We start from the raw sequence: 16,970 nt of genomic DNA on the forward strand, positions 1-16,970 counted from the left end.
TAGGCACAGAGAGCCTAAGACACTCACCCAAAGTCACGCAGCTAGAAAATGGAGGAACTGGGATTTGAAACCAGTCTACACTCCTGACCACACCACCTGCTAAACACCCCAAACTCACCATGTCCAGCCTGAAGTGCATGATCTGCCCCAGCCCTGACCCTATCCTCTCCCCATGTACCTGCCACCGCCTGTCACCTCCTTCTCCCTGCCCTACACTGACTGTGGGAGCTGCAGTGGTTCTGTGTTGCAGGGAGAAGTTGGTGGGGCCTGCGATCTGGGCCGCCGCAGTCTCCTCAAGCCCTAACCTGGTCCCTGCCCCCCATCCCCATCCCACAGGCCTGGTTGATTCCAGTGAGGATCAAAGCTAGAGACAGAGGGAGGAGGAGCAGCCAGTTCCCCTCCCCCAGAACTGGCCATACCTGTCACATCTGGAGAAGTCAGCTGAGAGAGGTTCCCTGGGGACAGGCAGGGTTGGGGAAGAGGGAGCTCCTTCTCCATGCCCTACCCTGCCAGGGTGTCTAAGATGGGAGGTCGAGAGGGGCCTGCCCTGGGGACTGAGCTGCTAGGTTTCCTGCTTCCAAGTTCCTCCTGGCTCCCCCACTCCTGCTGCTCTGGGGAAGTGCCCCTTACCACCACCCCGCTGGCTTTCCAGATCCTTGAATAAATAATTTAGGTTTTGAAATCTTGCCAGGCCCACTCCTCCCATGCTGTGAGGGCGCTATTGGGCTGACATGATTGACGTCACCCAGCTCCTTATGCCAGCCCCAGCATCACGAGGACCTGCCCTGGCAGCAACTTACCTGCCTGGTCACTGTCAGTCCAGACCCTCTACCCTGTCCTACTCACCCTGGGGTCCACTCACCACAGTCACCTGGTATCTTCATTCCAGGACCCTACAACCCTCATCACAGCCTTGTCACTTCAGCACTTGTGACAGGGTCACGGTGACCTGAAGTCCTATCACCTGGACACTCCATCTTCCCTTTCCTTTGCCACCGCCTTTTGCCACCCTGCAATCCCTGAACCCCATCATGCCACAGAATCACCCTGACACTGCTATGGTTGCCCTGGGGGCTTCCCTCTCTACCTCAGCGTCCCACTGCCACCACCCCCCAAGATCCTGTCACCCTGATCATACCGTCACTGCCACCCACCTCCCTGTTCCCTCATGCTCCTGTCACCATCACCTCAGGGCCGTTTCGTCTTGGCAACCCCCGCCATCCTCACCGGGGACGCCCATTCAGCCCCATCACTCGGTTTCCGTCACCTGAATTCCATCAGCCTTTGCCACCCGAGAGTCCCATCACCCCACAGTCTATCCGCGTTCCCTTTCCGCTCCCCCTACACATCCCCCTCAACCTCCCGTGGACTTCCAGGCTCTCGCACCAGCGCCCCCGAAACCCCCGGCCCCTAGAGGGCGCCGCGTCAAGGACAGCGCGGGCCGACTCAGGAGGGGGCGGGGCCGCAGCCACGGTCGCTTTTTATGAATGGGGGAGCGGGCGGCACGAGGCCTCATCACTATGCCGAGCGGCGCGCGCTGCGCCCCAGCGCGGCTCACCCATTGGCCAGGCGGGCCGCTGACGTCACCAAACCGGTGGCCGGGGGCGGGGCGGGGTGACTCACGTCGCTTCTCCCGTGGCCGTGGGGGCTTCTCGGGGTCCGCATACACCCTGCGCAGCCTGGACCCGAGCGGAGCCTCCCCGGGGCCCGGCCGCGCCCGGTCCCGAGAGGTGAGTAGCGGGCCCCGCCGCGGACACCAGGCGTCCGGGAGGGCAGTCAGGATTCTGGGGCGCTGGGCAAGAGCTAAGGCTCGCAGCGGCTGACTGGGGTCGGAGGTCGAGACCAGGAACCCTGAGTCTGGGCTAGCAGGAGGGGAGCCAGTGTCTGAGTGCTGAGAGCCGTCAGCTGGGTAGCCCGGCGCGGGGTGAGCCCTCCTGCAGGGACCCGAGGCCCTGAAGGGACTGACGGTCATCTGAGTTTGGTCCGGCAGGAGGCGTCTGGGGCAAGGACCCAGGCGTCCGAGCAGGAGGAGGTGTCTGACTTAGGAATCCAGACCTCCGGGCAGGAGGCGGAGTCAGGCCCAAGATCCAGGTGTCCGGGCAGAGGGAGGGGTCTGACTCAGGGATCCATGCTTCCAGCAGGGGGTGTCTGTTCCAAAGACCCAGAGGTCCAGGCAGAAAGAGGGGTCTGGCTGGGGACAGAAGTCTAGGTGGGTGTGTGTTGGGGGAGGCCGAGTTCCCAGGTGTTGTTACCCCAGGAGTGCAGGGTGGGGGCTGGCGGGAGCTTCACGAGCTTTCTCTGGGGGCGGAGTCTGGGTTTGGCAGTACTGAGAATCGTGAGGGGTCTGGTGAGCCTCAGAAGCTGAGCGTCATCCTCCCTGGTGGGGAGGGAGCAGAGCTGCTCTCAGTTTTAAGATGTTTTTCCCTCCCCCAGTCCTGGGCCTCTCCCAGCTTCTCCTGGATCCAATGGGCCTCCATCCACTCATGGTAGTCCTTCATCTTGCCCTCCTCTGGTCACACATGTAGGAGAAAGAGACCTGCAGGACTCAGGGAGTTGGAAGGGAGAATGAAGAGACCCAGGACAGGGATCCCCAGGAAAAGAGACTCCTGCTAGCCCGGCGGCATAGGAGAGGTTAAAGGTACCCTGGAAGGAGCTTCAGGGCAGGAGTGGGGGCGACAAGGCGTTGGGACTCAGCCAGGTATCCTGAGGTGAGACTCCCACTGTTTCCAGACCCCTCCACTCAGCACCCAGCCCTGCCAGCTTCTCACAGGGCCTTTCTCCTACAGGTACCATGATGTGGGGTGCAGGCAGCCCCCTGGCCTGGCTCTCTGCTGGCCCAGGAAACATGAACATGAGCAGCGTGGGCTCAACAGAGGGGCCCACAGGCCCAGCCATGCCACTGCCCTCACCTAGGGCCTGGGACGTAGTGCTGTGCATCTCAGGTACCCTAGTGTCCTGTGAGAACGCGCTGGTGGTGGCCATCATCGTGGGCACTCCTGCCTTCCACGCCCCCATGTTCCTGCTGGTGGGCAGCCTGGCTGTGGCAGACCTGCTGGCAGGCCTGGGTCTGGTCATGCACTTTGCTGCTGTCTTCTGCATTGGCTCGGCAGAGATGAGCCTGGTGCTGGTCGGCATGCTGGCCATGGCCTTTACTGCCAGCATTGGCAGCCTACTGGCCATCACCGTTGATCGCTACCTTTCTCTGTACAATGCCCTCACCTACTACTCAGAGACGACAGTGACGCGGACCTATGTGATGCTGGCCCTAGTGTGGGGATGCGCATTGGGCCTGGGGCTGCTGCCTGTGCTGGCCTGGAACTGCCTGGATGCCCGGGCCACGTGTGGCGTGGTATATCCACTCTCCAAGAACCATCTGGTGGTCCTGGCCGTTGCTTTCTTCATGGTGTTTGGCATCATGCTGCAGCTCTATGCCCAGATCTGTCGCATCGTCTGCCGCCATGCCCAGCAGATTGCCCTCCAGCGGCACCTGCTGCCTGCCTCCCACTACGTGGCCACCCGAAAGGGCATTGCCACCTTGGCCGTGGTGCTTGGCGCCTTTGCCGCCTGCTGGCTGCCCTTCACCGTCTACTGCCTGTTGGGCGATGCCCACTCCCCACCCCTCTACACCTATCTCACCCTGCTCCCTGCCACCTACAACTCCATGATCAACCCCATCATTTATGCCTTCCGCAACCAGGATGTGCAGAAGGTGCTGTGGGCTGTCTGCTGCTGCTGTTCCTCTTCCAAGATCCCCTTCCGATCCCGTTCCCCCAGTGATGTCTAGTCGCATCCTGGTGACCCTTCAGCCCTGATCACTACAGAATTCCAGAGTGTTAGGTCCTCCAGGGCTTTGTTCCAACCCTCCAGCTCTGCACCCCAAGACCCAGCTGGTTCTGGAGTTCTAGGACTTTGGGTGTTTCACAGGATTCTGTTCAGATCCCTGCAGGGCCCAGCCGGCTCCATGGTTCTAGAATGTTCAGGTGGTCAGGGTTCCACTCAGAAATGTCGCACAGCCCAGCTGGCTTGGAGTTCCAGTACGCTGCTGGGTGTTTTACAGTGCCATTCCAAGTCCCTGATCTTCCCCCTCCCTTGACCTTGACCATGTCGCTTTACTTTTGAGTTTCTGAACTAAAGAGTCAGAGAGGTTAGTTAGTCTGTTGATAGATAAGACAAAGATTTATCTGTATATATGTGCACATACAAAGAGAGTATCTATTATTATTTATTTATTTATGAATTTATTTATGGGTGTTAACGGGAAAAAAAGAGACCCACACCTTGAAATCCAGGCCATACCAGGGTACTCCCAGTCCCCAACACCTGCATTTCTGACCTCAGTTCCTAGAGGGGGGAAAGGGAGAGAGAGAAACCACGTATTTTGTTATTATTTTTGCTTGTTTTTTATCAAAGAGATCATAGAAACCAGAGCCTTCTCCCAGGGCCCGCCACCCTCGGGTTTGCCGGGGGAACACACCAGCCTCTGGTTTTTTATTTTTTTAAGAAACCATCACCTGAGAAACCGAGAATTCCTCTGCGCTGGGGGCCGGCTGCCCTCTGGTGGCCGTTTTGGGGAAACTGCAGCCCGGTCGGCAGCCGGGACCAGGCCGAGCAACCCCAGCTCCACTCCAGCCTGGCGTCCAGCGCCACAGCCAGAGCTTAGCGGCCAGGCCTCACCCTGCGGTGCCCTAGAGGAGGCAAGGGTGCGAGCCAACACCAGACCCCTCTGCCAACTGGGGTATGGTCCCCAGTGCGATCCCTATTCCTGTCCCTGACCCAACCCTCAATAAAAAATGATTTTGTGATAAATTTGTCTGTGTGTGGAGGGGGTGGAGTGGGGCCTGATGGGGGACAGCCTGGAATGGGAGGATTATGCCAGGCCTGGGGGCCTGTGGGGTATGTGAGGAGCTGGAGACCCAGGTGGAATGTGGCCGGCAGGTGACACCTCCCACCCCAGGATGCCAATCTGATGGGTCCCCCTGCTCAGACACAGGCACCGCCAGGCAAGAACCCCACCTCCCCCTGGGGACTGGAACCCCTGTTGCTAGACCCTTTTGGGGTTGAAGTGCCTACATCGTGCCCACATGAGCTTTAGCTTGGGCTTTGGCATGAAGTGTATACTCAAAGCATGTAGGTATTCTTAACAACAGCCCTTCCCAGTCATGGGTGTGTACTACGCCCATTACCACGTTTATGCCCAACAAGCATCCCACGGCACAGGTAATAATAACTTCTCCATTTTATGGATGAGGAAACAGGCCGAGGGAGATTCAGTGGCCAGCCCAAGGTCATACAGCTAGCAAATGATAGAGCCAGAATTCAAACCAGGAACACTTGTTTCCAGAACCTGTGCACTGTCTACTGGCCAATGCCTGCCCCCCATCTCCTTCCTTCCCAACCCTAGGGCTTACGACATTCTGGACTCAGATTTGTATCGGGGTTCACTCTCACAGCCAGCTGCCACATTTGGGGAGGTGGCTGGTTGGGGTCTGTTCATTCAGGAGCTGAAAGAGGTTTTTTGCTATGCAAAGGTGAGTGATGGTAAGTGTGTGCGTGTGCCCTTGTGTGCATTTGGGGATGTAAGTGTTCAGAACCCTGGATTTCGGTGTTCTGGAACCAGAAAGGACATGTTCAACAGGCAAGGGCAGGAGCAGGTTTGGGGTGTGGCTGAAGAGGAAGCTCTGACTACCCAAACCCCCCATCTTCCTGGGTGGGCAAAGCCTGGAGGTGGGGCCCTCGGAGCATCTCCACTGTACAGATGGGGAGACTGAGGCCCGAAGAACAGCCACTTGCTCAAACTCACACAGCTGTGCCAGGCTAGGACTCAGGTCTTTCTCCATTTCCCTGGCCAGAGATTTCTGCCTGGTGTTCAAGACCACTCCCCAGTAGTAGCCACAGGAATCCAAGGGGAGTGGACATGCCAACAGGGGCTGGGTCAGGGCTGGTGGAGGGCGGCCCTGGGCCTAGGTACGCATAGCTCCAGTCCAGGCCCAAAGTGGGGAGGGTCCACCAGATCTGGCTGAGGCTTATCTCTTTCCCCACCTTCCTGGAAGGTCCCTGGGAAAAGACCCCCACTCAGGAATCACCTGTTCTATGGCAAACAACGCACAACATCACCATGGTCCACTGGGTGGTACTATTGCTCTCCCCACTTTACAGAAGAGAAAGTTGAGGCTCTGAGAGTAATGGGTTTTCATTTATTCACTGCTGTCCTCGTGGACAGCTTAAATTCTAGCCAGGGGAGACAGTAATAAAGAGATAAGCTAAAACATGGTAATGTCAGAGAGCGATGAGTCCTCAGAGAAAAACAGAGAAGGGGCACAGGGAGCGCGTGTAATCTCTAAAAGAGGGTGCCCCCAAAAGGCCTTCCTGATGGTGACGTCTGATTTGCCTAAAGTCACATAGTAAAAGAGTTGAGCTGAGGTTTGAACCCAGGTCCACTTGACTCCAAATCTGCTTCTTTCCTAGGTGAGGGAATGGGTTTCAGGAGCAGCTCAGACACAGCAAGAAAGGAAGCCAGGGCAGGGAGCTCTGTCCCCTGGCTAGGGAAAATGTGGGTCTCTCCAGGCTACCCCTAGACCTTTGGGAGGGGCGGTGTAGGAACAGGCCTCCTTGCTGCCTCCGCCTCACTCCCAAGGAGCACCCACCAAGGACCAGAAGGAGAGGGGCCAGGTGCCTCTCCTGCCCTGGGTGGGCTTGGCCCTTTGCTTCCCCAACCTAGCTTCTGGCTCCAGGGCCCAGCAGGGCCGAATGCTGGCCAGCCTCATGTCTGCGAGGGCCTGTGATTGACCCTCATGCTGTGAGTCCTCATCTGTCTGTCTGGGTGTGGCTGTGTGGTGGATCTGAGACATTTCTGGGAGCCTGTATCTGCCAAGGTCTCTGCCTTGGGTCCTGGGCCCACCCTGAGGGTGTCTGAATCTGTCCCTGGGTTGGGGCCTCTGTGCGTGGTGGGGCTAGCTGGCTTCTCCCTGCTCCCGGGATTCTTCAGATACACCTCAGGTCTTCCCTGTGCTTCTCGCTCTGTGTTTCCTCCAGGAAGCCTCCTTGGCTAAGCCCTCCTGTGGCTGTAAAGATGCGGTTTATACAACACACCGTGCTACGCTTCTCCTTAGTAAATATTTATAGAGAAGTCTGGCTTTCCTCCTTGGAATGGGGGCCCCTAAAGGCTGTGTCCCCTCTCCAACTGAGGGTCCCTGAGAGAAGGGACATGTCTGCCCCCCCCAAACTGAAGCCTCTATGTCTCTTTCAGCCTCAGACTCAGCTGGTGCTCGGCCTGGGGCTGCTCAGCACCACATGCCTGTGTGTGTGCGTGCGCGCCTGTGTGTGTGTGTTTTGGGGGGGGGAGTAGTCAAGCCTTCCAGCCTCTCTGCCTTTGCCAGTTGTCCAACCCCATGCCTGACCCTGCCCAGTTGCAGAGGCCTAGGAGGGTGAGCTGGGCAGTGGGGGCTCCCTGGCTTGGGGGAGGAAAAGGCTGGGGCTCAGAACCCTGCCTCTCTGCCAGGGTAGGCCTTGGGGTGGGGGTGGGGCCCACCTCTCCTCCCCTCCTTCCTAGGTCCTGTGTAGAGGAGGGTGGCAGCCCCCGCCAGGGCCATGACCGCCTCTCCCTGCAATAAGTGAGGAGACAGCAGCTATTAATATAAGATGAGTTCACGGGCTCACAGCTTCTGCAAGCTGGAAAACAGGCTCCCGGGGCCGGGGGCTACGGCAAGTCTCGTCTGTCAGATTCTCTCCTGGAGCATGGAGCCCACCAGCCCCGCATACCCCAGCTCCCTACAGGCTGAGACCTGGGCGCACACAGGGACGTGCACACAGGCACACACGAGGGGGTCCAGGCCTCTGGCTGTTCGGAGAACACACACACATGCACACATATCCAGACACGCACGTACACCCAGATGTATCTGCATACTGGTACGCACACCTGTGCACACAGATATATCATGGGACATGTGTACACAGACCATGTCAACTTCATGTGCACATGTTCGCATGCAGAAGCACATACTTAAATGTATGCAATGCCCTTGCACACACATGTATACACAGACACACTTACCCTTATATATACATGTGTGCACACAGGTCCAGACCCATCTGCATACCACCGCACACCCACATATACACAGGCACAAAACTGCACACGTGCATACAGATGGCATCCAAAATCATGTCCATACATTTGCATACAGGACTACATGCAAGGACCTGAATGCACGTACATGTCTTTTGCACACAGTGTACACACAGTCACACAGGCTCCTCACTGTGAATGCTCAGCAACCATGAATTCACAGGCAGACCCTCGGCTTCCAGCACCATCCGGCTGGCTCAGTCTCCCCTCCCCCAGCCTCATGACAGGCAGCTCATGCTCCTGCCAACCCCAATGCCCGCCTTTGGCTTCCCGCCCCCCGGGGGTCCCCAGATCCCTGATTAACCCCCTCACTAATTGGCCACCAGCCCCTTGACTTTGCTGCAGGCCTTCTCGGGAGCTGGGAGCGAGAGGCTGCAAATTGGCCAAGCAGGATGGGTCTGGGGAATAGAGTGCGAGGCGGGGGGTGGGGGGTGCTATGAGCTCAGGGCCTGGCTGGAGCCAGGCAGGGCACCCCCTATACCAGGGCTGGGGGGGCACTGGTATTGTATTCTCATGGGAGGGCATTCTAGGATTCATGTGTACCCAGTCACCTGAGCTTTCCCTGAATGCACTTTTTTTTTTTCCCTGAATGCACTTTTGCACACACTTACTAGTCATGTGGGTGGACATGCCCCACCCCACTTCTCCACACAAATGCATGTGAACATCTGCACACACCCAAGTACACTCACGAACAAACCCAATAAGCATACAGGCAAAATCTTGCCTGTTCATAAATTCACCCGCCAGAAACGCAAAGACCATTTAGGTACATACATCCAAACATACTTCACCTAAACACACAAATGTATCACGTTTGCAACAGGGTTGCAAACATACAAATTTACATGTTACACATGCCTATGAATGTACATCTAAGTATACCTGTAGGCATGTAAGAACATACATTCACATCTGTGTGTGCACACCCATGGAGTCCAGGCATGCGTGCACACACCACTCCGGTGTGTGCCTACCTTGATGAACTAGCAAGTAGCCACAGGATAGGGAGAACCCCCATAGCCAGCCACTGGCTTTGCAGAGGAATAGGGAGCTTGAGGTTCCTGCAGTCTATAGGCAGGGGTGGGGAGTGGTGGAACTCAACTAATGCCTAAGCCTGGTACTTCCTCTGGGTTCTCACCCTTCAGGGCAGAGGTTCTGGCTTTTGCTTCTGTAGTTCCTGTCTCCTTGGCTCTGGACCCAAGCCCATAGGGTGTTCTACTTTCTACCAATCAGCCTGGGGCATTGGAAAGAAGAGGGTTTCTATTTCCATGCCTGCTGTCAACTTGCTGTGTGACTTCAGACAAGTTGCTGTATCTCTCTGTGCTTCTGTTTCCTCAACTATAAAATAGGAATAAAAAGCTTTTAAAGTGTTGGTAATCCTTGCAGAACTAGCCTGAGTCGTCCATGGGGTCATGTTTATGGATGTGCCTTACTCAGGAACACGTCTGGGAGAGGTTAGTTTCCAAGATACTGAGATACCAGGGGGCTGGGGGTGTGGGGTGCAGCATACATCATCCTGGTCAACCCCTCATTGAATAGTGGAAGAAGCTGAGGCCCAGAGGGAGCAGCAAGGTGGGAGCTAGAAGAGCTGACCTCTGACTTCTCAGCCAGGATATCTACTCTTCTTTAAATATGTATGCAGAGCGTCAGCAGGTGTGTGCACAATTCCCCAGGTAAGGGTGGGGACGGCTGCCTGCTGTGGTGGGAAGGTGTCTCTGCAGGACTCCTGCTACCATGGTACTGACAATTCTACCATGAAGAGATTCTTTTGGGTGTGAAAGGCTTATTTTTTGTCTTCCAGCTTCAGGCCCCCCACTAGACACCTCTTCTCCTGGGGCTAAGGCTGGCTTTGGGGAGCACCTGAAACAGCCCCTAGCCTCATGATCTGGAAGGGAACTAGCTGACAACCACCCCAGAGCAGAACTTACAGGAAGTGGTGCCAGGTTGCCCTGGCCACTGGGTGACCAGGAGGGGGCAGTGAGGAACTGGCGGAGGCAGCACGAAGGGAGGGGTGGCTCCTGAGGACTTTGTGTGAGGTCTGCTTGCACCTGTGTGTTCCTGTAACTGTGTGCTGATCTGTGCCCTTGTTTGCACAAGGATAGGACTGTGTGCAGTGTGTGCACATCTCCGTGTGTATCCATGTCCGAGTGTGCATAGATGCATCCATCTGAACAGGTGTGTGCATATACTGAAGGCATGCCTGACGGAAGCCCCAGCCCATACCTAGGGAACTCACTTTGTTCCAGGCAGTTGAGGGCACAGGGTACTTCTAACTCTAAAGGTCTAGGATAGCCGAACCCTCAGTCTAGCCCACTTGATTTCAAAGTAAGAGCAAAAATAACCATCACCTATAAAACTGGGCACCAGGGGGTAGGGTAGACTGGAACAGAAAACCTTTAACACACCCCCTCACACCAAAGACCATGATGCTAGATGGAGAGATTCTGAAAAGGGTTTAAGTTCCATGGTGGACAGAGCACAAGAGACCCACGTGCGAACTATGGCTCTGCTCCTGGCCAGCTATGTGATCTTAGGCAACTCAACCTCTCTGAATCTTTTTCTCATGTGTAAAATGGGAGACCCTTGGTTCATCAGGTTGAAATAAAATGTATGCGGTCTTGGGCAGGTAGTAGTAAATGCTCATTCTTCTCAGGATTAGCCCAAAGAGCTGAAGCTCCCAAGCGGAGGAGCCGGAATTCAAGCTCAGGCCTCCTTCTTCCCAGAACCACATTCCTTCCCTCCAATTCCCCACCAAGGGCGGCTCCTGACGCCACCATTTTGTCTTCTCCCAGGGCGGGCGTCTGGCTGCCTGTCAGTCACCGGCCTCGGGAAGCCAAGTGCTGACTAAACACAGGCCTGAGCAGGAGGGTGGAGCGAGGGGCTCCGCCCGGGGCGAGCTGGCTCCCGCGCCCCCTCCCCTGCACCCCACCTCCAGCGATGAGCTCAGAGTGGCTGGCGCAGCACTTGCTGACAATTCAAAACTTCTGCCCCCTCTCCTGGGATGCCAGCGGGTGACTCTCTCTGAACAGCAGGCGTGACCAGCCAAGTCACCAACCCTGCTCCCAACCCTCTCCTGGGGCCACCGCACTGTGTTTGCTGGGCCCAGAACTGGGTGTCTACTCATAAATTACCCCCAGGGACAGTCACCCGCAGCAGCTGGGCTCGGAACAACCGTTGCTTCCTGGGTAGGTCATTTTTTGGGGGTCAGAATATAAACCCAGCTCCCTCACTTTCCCAGGCAGAAGGGACATGCAGCACCCTAAACCTTTTATCGGATTCCATTGTAAATCATTCTATTTAAGGTAAGTTGCTTGGGTCTGAGAGGCAGACAAGATGCCGGCCAGATGTTGGGAGGCAGCATCAGCATTCAGCCTGTGCTCCTCTCCTGCCTGATGCAAGGAGTCTCCCTGGCCCCAGCACCCCCCTCTCAGCCAGCTGAGGGCCTCTAGGTCCCCCAGTTGGGTCTCACCCTAACCCAAAATGGTTTCCGGCCTTCATCCCCCCCCCTCCTACACAGGGTGCACCATCCAGACCCAGAGGCCTCCCGCCCTCCGAGCCCACCCACACCGACCTCCCTCTGGAGCTCTGGCCACCACCCGTGGCATCAGTCGCCCCCTTATAAATGCTTCTCCCATTACACACATATACGTGCGCACACACACACACCCCAGAGGTGGCTGCGTGGTTACAAAGACTTTATCAAATTATTTAAGATGTTGGCATTTATGCATTCACATGTATACGTAAAACAATTACACAGAATCTTCAGGTCACTGGGGTGCTAATGTGGTACACACACGAGCCTGGCAGGGACTCAAGTAGGACCAGGCTTGGAGGCATGGGGCTTTGAAAAACTAGACCTCCTTCTAAGGACCTGAGAGAAATAGGGTGACAAGGAAAGGGTCACTTCAGGGGTCTGGCTTAACCCCTGAAGGTTAGAGCTCAGAGCTGCATCTCAAGCTCCTTTCCCATCTTCAGGGGAAGGGGACTCATTTTCAGACTGTAACCCCACTATTTAACAAGCCCACTCCCTAAAATCTTGATGTGGCAAACACACCCAAGAATCCACTGGACCAGATCCTCATAAATATATTTATATCAGAGAAAACAAGGCACTTCAGGAGCATGACGGCTCACTCTCCTACACATACATCATTCTAGACAGAAAGTAAAAATTGGTTAGTTTCTCAAGTGAGTTAAGCGACTAAAGTTAATACAGTAACAAAATTGTTCCCTAGCCCTTCCTGAGGCACATTTCTGGGTGACACCTGGTCCCAGGTCAGCTGAACCCCGGTAGAGCTCAAAGCCCCCAGGAAGCCTGACCTCTCTCCTGAGCAAAAGCCCCTGGCCTTGGGGTCACTGCCCCCTTCCTCAAGCCCTGAGGTCAGGTGAGGGGGGTTGCAGTGGGCGGCAGGCTGAAAGCAGAGCTGGGACACGGTGGAAATGCTTACGCAGGGTCACCAAAGCCACAGAGACCTCAATCTGTCCGAGATGGCGCTGCCGAGCCGGAGAATCGGCGCCACGGGAAGAGATTTCACATTAGCCCTGACAACACTGCCTCAGCTCTGCGGTGACAGCGGCCAGGGTCATTTCTGAGGGCGCTTGAGTTTCCGTTGGAGGCGAGCTGGAGCTCGGGCCAGCTGCTCGGAGCCTCCAAGGGATCACTGAGCCTGCCCCCTCCCCGTGGCTGCTCCCTTGGAATGTACTCATCTCACAACCAAGGCAGAGTCACAACTCACTTCTGACACTGCCGAGTGGAAGCTGGGCCCCTGGGCCACAGGAATGGGGGCAGGTCCCCTGGGCTGGGCAGAATAGGTAAGGGAGGCGGCTCCTTGGCTTCAGCCCTTAGAGTCCTTAGGGGCCATTGCTCCATACTCTTACCAGCCTTAGCCCAGTTTAAATAATCACTAAACTTTGCATTCTACAATTACAGGATTCCAAAGATAACACAATTACCTGCATAGGGTCCTTTATCATCTTAAAGGGCTCTGTGTTTAAAGAAGCTTTTTTTTTTTTTTTTTTTTTTTGGGCCAATTTTTTGGTGCACATATGCATAAGTAGAGCCCAGAGGGCCTCTCGGCTGACTGGGTCCCCAGCCCCCCGAGCTGAGGAGGCTTCGCAAGGCCGGCTGCTACAAAGCGCCGAGCTTGGCTGCATAGATTTTAATGAGAGCATCGGGCAGAGCTGTGCTGTTGCTCTCCGGGACTTTCAGATCATTACCAAACCAGCTGTAGGATGAGAACACAGCATATCGAAACCCTAGGAGGTCACTGAGCTAATGATCTAATCCTACCTTCTGCAGGCAGTGGCCCTCCCCACCTCCTCCTGCCCCCAGCCCTTTCCAAGGCAGACTCCGTCCATTCCAGAAGCCAGGCCAACACCGCCCCCTTCAAGGTCAGAGAAGAATGATAGTGAGTAGCGCTGGCTCCCCCTTCTCCGGAGAGGAGGGGGATGGGGGTAATTTAGTCAAAGCCATTAGGCCCAAACCCTGGCCTAGCCAGGCCCCAGGACTCCTATTTGGGAGAACCACTGCCCTCCACCTGCCACTTTGGTCACTGCTGGGTTGCAGCCGGGGGCACCTTCGACAGCCATTTTAGAGTTCTGAAGAGAGCACCTTCAGCTTCCAGAGTGCACAGTGGGAGGCAAGGAGGGGGTGCACACCGTCTGGTATGCTCAGCACTGGGGCCTGACGCCAGCCCTGTGCCAGAGATGTGTGATCTAGGAGAGGAAGGAGGGCACACTCTGGAGCAGCCCCTGCAGGAGGGCACGCTGGCCTCTAAAGACTCGGTCCCCACGCCCCAAGTTCACAGAAAGAAGGCTGAGGGGGAGATTCAGCCACGGCACAGTGGCAGTACCCACGATTACACCCTCTCCTCAAGCCAGAGGGGTTGATGAGGGCTTTGGCAATTACTATAACCATTTGCTGTGCTGGGTAGAGACAGATCCTGTTTCTCTTTGTTTCAGGGCTCGGAAAGCCGGAGAAGCCGGAGAAGCCAGAAGCCAGTTTCAGCACAAGAGGCTACACAATAGTTAGGGCAGAAGAGAAGAAACCTCACTGTTGGCCAAAGTTGACCAGTTTTTTTCTGAATAATAGCACCTGTGTATTAGCTCTGGGAAATAGGGGGAGTGAGGGAGGGAACGTCACTGTGCAGTGAGGAGGGGAGCTGGAAACAAGACCCAGAGTCCTTCTGCCTTTCGACCCTCCTCATGGCCGCCAGCCGCCAGCACCCCCTGCCCCGGGGCAGCTACCTGCAGCGGCTGCCAGCCTGAGGGACTGAAGTTTCTACAGTTGGAAGGACCTATGCTTAAACTGGGGAAATAAAAGGGGGAGGAGTTGCAGAGGAATTGAAAGCAGCACCTGTCACGCTGCCTACCCGCTTCCTTCTCTCACTACCTCTGGTCCCCCAAAAGGGCAGCTCTCAAGGCCAGGTGCTTGGCTGGTGATAGGAAAGGGGGAGCAAACAATTACAAGAGAGGCCATGAGGGTCTGAGCAGCACTGATAGGCCTGGCACAGGCCCTGAGCCCTTCTACTGGGACCCCCACCTGTGGTGAGGTCTGGAGTAGCACAGAGCCAAGAACTGCTCTGCCCGGGCTCCAGTAGATGCCCACCATTTGGTCCCAGAAAGCACAGGTGACTTGGAATCAGGAACTCTGGGGTCTAGCTCTCTCATCATCCAACTGTGTGACCTTGAGCAAGTCACTTCCCATCTCTAGGCTTCAGCATCATTCAACCCAGTTCCGCCTTTTTCCAGTCCTGCAGTTACAAGTCTCTAAGCTTGGCTCCCGAGAGCCAGAAGAGGCCCAGATCCCTGTGTGTCAGGGCTAGTTTGGTCATGAGGATTAGAGGTTAGAACCGGGCTGTGGTGCCTGGAGGCACCTGGTGGTGAGGGAGGGGCATTTAAGGAACGTGGAACGCCACATTCAGGAGAGGGACCCTGGGAGGGAGGGAACCACCCCTGCTTCCAGAAAGGCATTGTTTCTGAGCAGAGGGGTAAGACATTTCTTTAGGGGATTGATGGCTCCTGGAATAAAGGGCATCCAGACATAGAGATGGCTTAGCAAAAGGCAGCCTCACCCTGCTGATGAGGGCAGAAAGGGGAGGCACTGGGTATGCGGCTGCCCCGCTCTCTCAGCGCATGGAAAAGGGGCCAGCTGTGTCCAGGCAGGCTTTAGGACCAGAAGATGGCTGGCATTATTCAAAGTAGCTGAGGGCAAGGATTCTAGAAGAAGACCACAGAAAACGGCACCTAGGGGAAGGCACCAACTCCAATTTAAATCCAATCAAAGGGATCTGCTTTGGGGTTTTCCCTTCTCTTCAATATGCAACAGTCACTTGAAGGGAAGAGGGAACATCTCAGCTACTGAACCTCAGGAGCCCCATGGGCCTGACCTCGGGGAGATGGGAAATACATGTTGATTTGGAGGAAGCACTTGGATATATCTTTGGTTGCTTCAGGGAAGGCTCTGGCCCCTTGAGATTCTTTTTTTCCTCCCTTTTTTCCCCTTGGGACTGTCGGGGTAGGCATCAAAGGAGGCAGGTAGGAAGGAAAGAAAAAGGAAGCGGGCAGCAGGCAGAAGAGTTAATCCGACCACTCGTCCTCATCAAACTCAGAGGAGTCATCTTCTGAGTCGCTGTACTCCACAGCAATGCGACGTGACAAGATGGTGGCCACGTCGTTGCCCACAACATCCCGCTTCTCTTGTTCCCGCTGCTCCTCAACCCTGCGCAGCTGAAAGCCTGGTGGGAGAGAGAGAGAAGGGTTAAGAGGTGCGTCAGTCTCCGAATCCATCCAGGACTGTGGAAGAGGGAGCAGCCCCTGGTGGTGGTGGGTATTGGAAAGGACAGTGAAAAAGAAGGACCCTCTGGGAAAGCAAGATCCTCAGGACAAGAAGTAAAGACAGGTTTTATGAAATTGTGGCCCCAGTGCTACAGGTGTGTCTGAAAGGAGCCTGCCATTCTTCCCAGTTTCCACGCTTCCCAGTTTCTCAGGCTGGTGAGGATGGTACTTCTCCCAAGACTGAGTGGGGAGTGGCTGCCAATCCCCACCTAGTGGGCACTCAGTCTGCCCAAGTCATTGATTTTCATGAAGCTCAGCTGCCTTAGGTTGTGTCTCCACTAGACAACCCTTCAGTTCCTGGAGGATCAGACAGAAGAAACCACTCCAGTCCCTTGGGACCAGAACCGGCCTCTGACAGAAAGAGAATAAATGCCCCATGATGGTGAGATGATGATGAGGGAGGGGAGGAAGGTAGGGTGAAAGGAAGGGAAGGGGATAGGAGAAAAAGGGGAGAAGGAAGGGGGTGGGAAGCGGGGCGAGTAGGGAGGAAGGATATGAAAGGCAAAAAAGTGGAGGACAAGGAGTGTGTGAGTCCAGCTGAGGAAGTACCTTCTAAGACAGTGATTCTTGTTTTTCTCTGGGGCACAAAATGGATGCAAACATACACAAAGCATAAATTTCCAAGGAGTTCAAAGATCCCACGTTAAGAAGTCTTTACTTTAAACCAAGGTGGAAAGAAATATAAACCTCTGTATTTTTACAGTGAAGCCTTTCTTCACGCTGATCTGAGGTCTTAATCTCTCCCCACCCAATGAAAGCTATTCCCTTGGAAGGCCACAGAACCCCTTGTCCACCCTCCAATCAGTCTTCCAGCTGCAGAAAGACAAGGCTTCATGATCCCGGACCCACCATTGGGATTTTACCTTGACGGATGGCTGAAAGCAAGTCGCTGCGGGCATCGCTCACAGGAGGCAAGGAGGACTTGGGCTTGGTGGTGTCAGAAAGTGGTGAAGGTGCAGCAGGCTGGCCATCTGCACCACTGAAATGGGGAAGAGGGGGC

General features: G+C 55.6%; 2 protein-coding genes across 2 annotated transcripts in view; one reads left to right on the forward strand and one right to left on the reverse strand.

Annotated features, from left to right (window-relative positions):
* The first annotated feature begins 1,671 nt into the window (after positions 1 to 1,671).
* GPR3 (G protein-coupled receptor 3) lies at positions 1,672 to 4,803 on the forward strand. Its single transcript, XM_024766808.1, has 2 exons — positions 1,672 to 1,730; positions 2,787 to 4,803. Exon 2 carries the CDS (start codon positions 2,792 to 2,794, stop codon positions 3,782 to 3,784), a length of 993 nt encoding a protein of 330 aa, XP_024622576.1. The 5' UTR covers positions 1,672 to 1,730; positions 2,787 to 2,791; the 3' UTR covers positions 3,785 to 4,803.
* Positions 4,804 to 13,165: 8,362 nt separating this feature from the next.
* Positions 13,166 to 16,970, reverse strand: part of WASF2 (WASP family member 2) — a 22,750-nt gene continuing 18,945 nt past the window's right edge. Inside the window, 2 exon segments of the mRNA XM_024766807.1 lie at positions 13,166 to 15,870; positions 16,834 to 16,970. The exon segment at positions 16,834 to 16,970 is cut by the window's right edge and continues 60 nt beyond it. Of these exon segments, the coding sequence (XP_024622575.1) occupies positions 15,713 to 15,870; positions 16,834 to 16,970 (295 nt within the window). The 3' untranslated portion in view covers positions 13,166 to 15,712.

This window comes from Neophocaena asiaeorientalis, unplaced genomic scaffold, assembly GCF_003031525.2.
Source record: "Neophocaena asiaeorientalis asiaeorientalis breed wild unplaced genomic scaffold, Neophocaena_asiaeorientalis_V1.1 scaffold79, whole genome shotgun sequence".
Classification (NCBI taxonomy): domain Eukaryota; kingdom Metazoa; phylum Chordata; class Mammalia; order Artiodactyla; family Phocoenidae; genus Neophocaena; species Neophocaena asiaeorientalis.

Coding starts and splice junctions, on each gene's coding strand:
- GPR3 (XM_024766808.1), top strand. CDS start 2,792: ATGATGTGGGGTGCAGGCAGCCCCCTGGCCTGGCTCTCTGCTGGCCCA.